The 6,454-nt window shown below is 42.6% G+C and overlaps 1 protein-coding gene across 1 annotated transcript; it reads right to left on the bottom strand.

Annotated features, from left to right (window-relative positions):
• Positions 1-523: 523 nt before the first annotated feature.
• On the bottom strand, positions 524-2,531 carry LOC136530748 (protein MOTHER of FT and TFL1 homolog 1-like). Its single transcript, XM_066523470.1, has 4 exons — positions 2,290-2,531; positions 2,096-2,157; positions 1,957-1,997; positions 524-983 (listed from the first exon to the last, which is right to left on the bottom strand). Exons 1-4 carry the CDS (start codon positions 2,482-2,484, stop codon positions 736-738), a joined length of 546 nt encoding a protein of 181 aa, XP_066379567.1. The 5' UTR covers positions 2,485-2,531; the 3' UTR covers positions 524-735.
• Between the last annotated feature and the right edge of the window lie 3,923 nt (positions 2,532-6,454).

Genomic DNA, 6,454 nt, shown 5'->3' with positions numbered 1-6,454 from the left:
GTATATATTTTTGTGAATTGGATTTGTAATTGTAGTTTATATAATACTCTTGTACTTGTAGTTTATATAATACTCTTGAGCGAACGTGGTTCGGAACGTTGGTCGTGGGACGTTCAGTGGGACGTTGAGCGAACACGGTTCGGAACGTTGATCGCTGACTCGCAACGCGAACGCTGGAATACGCGGAAACAAACATGACGGTTCTGATCAAATTTGAATTATAAATTTAATTTTTTTTGCGGGAAAACGTACTGTAGGGACGGTTCTAGACTGAACCGCCCATACAAACACGTATTATAGGGGCGGCTGGTACTACAGCCGCCCCTACAAATCGATTTGTAAAAACGGTCTAGAAACCGCTTCTATAAATATATGATTTGTAGAGACGATTTAATAGGAGCGACTGACCAAACCGCTCCTATAAATAGTTTTAAGCCATCCCTACAAATAATATCTGTAGTACTGGTTGAGCGGGTGTATATTGAATAAAGAGCGACAAGTTCCAATCACACGCACACGCACACGCACGGGTTCGGCTTAATTAAAGGTACTACTAGGTGACAACAACGACTAGGAAACTTCAGCATGTTCGCTTGCTCATAAACGATTGTAAATTTCCAGCTGGGAATAGTGTTTTTCTCTCACACCAAACCAGCTAGCAGTAAATAATCCACGATCGTTTACGGCCTCCCAAACAGGCTGCTTGTCTTCTTCTCCAGCGGGGTGGCCTAAGCCTCAGTAGTAGCGGGGGCGGTTGGTAGGCTCCTTCTGCGCGTTGAAGTACATGGCGGCGACTGGGAGGCCTAGGTCATGGCGGTCGGCGAAGGCGCGGTTCCTGAACCGTGCGCGCGACGCCTCCACCTCCGCCCCGGGCGCCAGCGCCGGCGGAGCCATGAAGCGGGCCTTCTGCTGGTACACCACCAGCACGTAGCGGTGGATGCCCGCCGGCGGGCACGGGCCCAGGTACGGCACCACCGTCTCACCTGAAGATAATGCGGAAGAACGCGTCAGCAACGACCAAATAAACAAGAGTGCGTGCTGCGGACACGTGTAGACTGGTGGAGCTACCGATCAGGGAAACATGGAACTTTACGAAAATAACGCCATCAAGACAGCTTCTTTTTTTTTATTCTTTTTGTTTTAGGGAAAACCAAGGCAGCTTCACGCACTCGATCTTTTGACAATAATTCAGAGAATAAACAAAATCGTGAATTCCACGTTCGCTATTGATTCTAAAAGGAAGTGTCATAATAAGCTCCATCGCCAATACATCGTAATTCATTAAAAGGGATGACGAAATTAATAAAAAAAATACTCACAAGAAGGGAAAAAAAATCTACTATCGAGTACTAAAGCATGACTACTGACGCCAAGTGATCACTGACATGCATGAAGCACAGAATTAAGTGAGCTCCGACGAGATGGTCAGCTGATTTGTCAGTCTAATATAATGAGATGATGAACAGGTACCGGCCAAAAGGACGCTAGATAGCCAGGGTGAGGTGAGCAACTGAGCATGCGTGTGTTACACCGACTGGTGGCCTGTTGTGCAAGGCTGCTGAGGATGACGAGGTGCGGAGCCGCGGTCGACACGCGTCGTGGGCGGCATCGTGCACAGTGGAGTGGAGAGGAGGCCAGCAGGTAACGTGTGCGCCGACGGGGGGTCCCGGCCCCCGCCGCCGCCACGACCTGTGCTTCCGGGGCTGGACAGGTTTCCGCCGCCAGCTCGCACCTACTACTGTCGACCGGCCTGCAGCTATGTAGGAGTACATTCGATGGATCGCCGCAAAATGTTGCTGCGGCTTTCTCTAGACAACAGCCCAATCGACTTCTAATGCTTGTACTACTTTGAATCAATCAAAGATTAAGCAAAAGCAACTGACGTAACACATAGATGTACACACACAAGTAAGCTGTAAGCATGCCAGCAGTCGTTTTCGTGCATATGTTGTTTACCTTGACAAGGATCTGCTCCACCTGGTATGTTAACCACCAGCCTTTAATTTGCACGCAGGAGGTCGATCCCCAAAAGTAGACGGAAAAATTAGCAACAGAAAGTAGAATGCAGTACCATGACAAGGAAGCAAGAGGTTACCAGTGGATCAACTCCCTCATCGTTGGCTCGCTGGGGCTCGGAGCATCTGGGTCAGTCATGACCTGATCACACGTACAGATAAACACACGCGCAGTGCGCGCGGATCGGAATTAGTACCACGCCTCGTAAATGTTTAGTTTATCATTACCAACCAGCTGCATGCTAAAATAAATAAGAGCACCGTCAGGACTGACCAGGGTGAAGAGGTCGTTGGCCTTGCCGGCGATCTGGACGGCGGGAGAGGCGGCGGCGATGGATGGCTTGATCTCGCAGCCGTTGGTGAGGTCCTTGGTGCCGAAGCGCACCGACATAGCCACCGTCGGCACGAACAGGTCCACCACGTCGCCGATCACCCTCCCCACCACCAGCGGGTCCACATGGGCAGCCATGGCTGGACACACAAACTCCCTGCTGATGGCTCAGTCGACCTGATCGGGAGCTACTGTGTGATATTAGCTAGAGTGGAGATTGTGAGCAGGGGTCACGGAGTATTTATAAGCTGGAGATGGAGGGGGGTGGTGGTGGAAGGATGACATGGACATGTTTGGTTGATGACTATGAGAAAGATAAGTATGCATGGTGATGATGGTGCTGCTGTTGATTGTCTGTCACTTGTCCCATGCATGCCAGACACTAGTAGCTAGTGGAGAGATTGTGTAAGGGGATCCGGCTGGTTATCTGGCAAGGCTGCAGATCGATTGCGCGACACCTGGGCGAGCTTAGCTGTTCGGACCCACGATTTCTTCTTCCATGCTCTGCTGCTTGGCTTTTTTTTTCTTTTCTTTTGTTGTTCAAGCTCAGAGACTTTCAATATCTCTCCTAAAGCAAGTGAGATGAAATGGAAACATCACAAAAATCAGACCGGAAACACTGCACATAAAATTGAAACTGAAAGGCTTACTTTTGTCGACCGCATAGATACACATAACTGAAGGGGCGGTTGCTTCTGTCGAATATGTGCTCATATCAAGAGGAACATACAATAGAATAGTGAAAAATGTGAAGTATTGGACAATTATATACTTCATCTCTTCAAATCAACATATGCTCATAATGCATTAACACCTAGCTAGAGTTTACTATAGTAATTTCAACCAGTAGATTTATTCAAGACTATTTTTGCAATAGTGAGCATACATGCATTACAAAGTCTCGTCATGTAATAAAAGGCCTTTGAACCATATATGAAGTTGTTGTGTTGATTGTCGCTCGCCTTATTGTCCCAAGTATGTTAGAGAGTAGCTAGTGGAAATTGTGTAAGGGGCTCTGGTAGGCCTAGTTACCTTCAATTGCATGACACATGCGGGCAAAACATGCTATTTGGCACCCATGATTTCTTCTTAAATCCTTGCAAGCTTAACTTCTTACCTCTAATATTAGAGATGTTTTGTGTCTCTGCTAAAGCTAGTGAGATGAAATCGAAACAACAACTTCAAGCTGCAAACAGGGCATAGAAAATTGAAACAGAGGGGATTGCTTTTGTCTAATGCATAGGTAAACATAACCAAGGCGTTGTTCGTTTCATCCCCTCGAAGCCCCTTGGTTTGGGGATGAAATGAATAAGGCCTAAAGGGGTTGTTTTCTTCTATTCACTATGTGCTCAAGAAGAGGATGAAATGGAGTAGTGAAATTTGTAAGTGTTGAGCAATTATACCATTCCATCTTATCAAAATAAATAAAAGTTAATATTATATTATTCCAAATATTTAATAACTACCTAACTCCAATCTTTAACAACATTAGTATAGGTGCTCCAATAATAGTGTCACTGAACCATCAAATTTGTTCAAGTTTTTTTTTAAATAGTAGCAGACATTACTCTACAAATTCTCAACACATAAAGAAATGCCTTCAAACCATTTGTTAATTTGTGTGGTTGATGGACTACCACAATTTCCCCAAGCATGACAGAGAGTAGCTAATGAAGATATTGTGTAAGGGGCTCCGACTGGTTATCTTGCAAGGCTGAAGATCGATTACGCGACACATGAGCGAGCTTAGGTGTTGGGACCCAAGATTTCTTCTTCCATGCTATACTTCATGGCTTTTATTTTCTTTGGTTGTTCAAGATTTGAGACGTTAGTGTCTGTGCTAAAGCAAGTGAGATATGAAACGGAAACAACACAAATTTCAAGCTGGAAACATGGAATACAAAATTGAAACTGAAAGGCTTGGTTTTGTTAATCGCATAGGTATACATAACGGAAGAGGTGATTGCTTCTGTCGAATATGTGCTCATATCAGGAAGAAGATAGAACACCTAAAGTTTACTAACTGCCTAGCTCAAACCTTTAACTGCATGCTATAGTATTTTCAGCCATAGAGTCATTGAACCATCGGATTTATTCACGACTATTTTTGCAATACTGAGCATACATACATTACAAAGTCTCATCAAGAAGAGGATGAAATGGAGTAGTAAGATTTGTTAAGTGTTGAGCAATTATACCTTTCCATCTTATCAAATCAATAAGTGAATAGTATATTAGTTTCCAATGTTTAATAACTACCTAGCTCCAATATTTAACAACATTATTATAGGCGCTCCAATAATAGTAATTCAAGATTTTTTTGCAATAGTAGCAGGCGTTACTCTACAAATTCTCATCAAATATAGAAAGACCTTCAAACCATTAGTTAAATTGTGTGGTTCCCAATGTTTTCCTAAACGGTAAACGGTCTTTACACGGTCGCCCTTCGTTTAGCGTTTAGACTGTTTACACGGTGTTTAAACGAAGTTAAACGGTCTAAACAGTTTTGTACTTTAAAAAAATACATATAATTATATATGTGCATGTAAAAAATCAAGTATTCTAGCATTTATACATATTTATCCAAGTAAAAATCAATTATTTTTGTATGTATATAACTATATATATTTATGCATGTGAAAAGAACCAAATATAGATATTTATGCATATAACATATCAAGTGTACACATTTATAAATATAATAAACTTAAGTATACAAATTTATCCATACAAAACTGAACTAGATTTACCTCGTGTTCGCCTAAATGACCGTTTAAACAGCTGTTTAGCCCGTTTAATGCTGTTTATCTTCGTTCCGTTTATGCCGTTTAGGCTTTTTTTTGTTTTTTGACCGTTTAAACGGTCAACCGTTTAATTTCCGTTTACCCCCTAAACAAAATAGTTTACCACCGTTTACTAGCCGTTTACTCCATTTAGACAAACACCGGTGGTTCCCTAGCATGACACGGACCAGCTAATGGAGATATTGTGTAAGGGGGTCTAGCTGGTTTCTTGCAAGGCTAGAGATCGACTGCGTGACACGCGGGCGAGCTTAGGTGTTGGGACCAAGGATTTCTTCTTCCACACTCCACTGCTGGGCTTCTTTATTTGGTTGTTCAAGCTTAGAGATGTTAGTGTCCCTGCAAAAGAAAATGGATGAAATGGAAATAGCACAAACTTCACACTATAAACAAAGGCATAGAAAACTAAGGCCCTCCTCCTTCGGTGTGGTGGCCCTGGGGTGCACGGGAGTATGGGTATGAAGCCCCCAAGTCCAATTGAGCACCGAAATAAGCATGATGGGACCAACAATCCATGTATGTATGTATCTCTCTCTCTCTCTCTCTGTGTATATATATATATATATATCCTCTTTTGAGCCTTTGATCATGGACGGACTTGCAACCAATGGTGGGATGAGCTTGAGTGTGTTCTTGGCTTGTGCCACGGATTGGTGAGGTGGCACTGGTGGGACCACGTCGGGTGATGTGTGGTGGGGTTGGCCAACCCCACCAAGTGGCCCCTGATGGCCCTGCTTTGTCCCACTTGCTTCTAGTGCTTGATTTTTGATGTATTCGCATAGTTTGCCAGCATAGGCAAAGATTTCCAAGTACAAGTGAACCATGTTAATTTTGGTGTTGCTTATTCTATCACTTTTGGTGCAATGTTGATGGTCAAAACTGATGTTTAATGACCATCAACACGTCCCTTGTTGCATTGACCCAATGGGTACTATGTTAGGACTGTCGATGCTACCGACGCCGATTTAATTGACCCAATGGGTACTATGCGTCGACCCACTCGTCATATTAATAATATTTTTCTTTACTTTATTGGTGTTCTTTATTTTTTTTTCCAACAAACACGATTCGTCATAACTTGTAAGACCGTTTGTTCTTGGAAGTACAACGAGGAATATCATATTTTTGAAGTAAAATTGATAAATTTAAAATCATGGTTCACTTGCAATTTTTTTTAATTTGATGCATTACTAATAATATTAATATATTATTATGATATTTTTTTAATTTTGATATATTATTATGATATTTTTAATCTTGTATCTTATCTTTTCTAAAAGTGTTGATAATATCCATAGTTTATGATT

The sequence above is a fragment of the Miscanthus floridulus genome, unplaced genomic scaffold (genome assembly GCF_019320115.1).
Source record: "Miscanthus floridulus cultivar M001 unplaced genomic scaffold, ASM1932011v1 fs_190_2_3, whole genome shotgun sequence".
NCBI lineage: Eukaryota > Viridiplantae > Streptophyta > Magnoliopsida > Poales > Poaceae > Miscanthus > Miscanthus floridulus.
Note: the sequence above shows the minus strand (reverse complement) of the source record. Positions and strands in the feature narration are given on the sequence as shown.

What these genes read in the sequence shown, in the direction of transcription:
- LOC136530748 (XM_066523470.1), bottom strand. Translation starts at nt 2,484, where the DNA reads ATGGCTGCCCATGTGGACCCGCTGGTGGTGGGGAGGGTGATCGGCGAC. An exon ending in CCAACGACCTCTTCACCCTG is followed by an intron (nt 2,158 to 2,289) that starts GTCAGTCCTGAC and finishes ACGTGTGATCAG; the next exon opens with GTCATGACTGACCCAGATGC. An exon ending in ATGAGGGAGTTGATCCACTG is followed by an intron (nt 1,998 to 2,095) that starts GTAACCTCTTGC and finishes TGCAAATTAAAG; the next exon opens with GCTGGTGGTTAACATACCAG.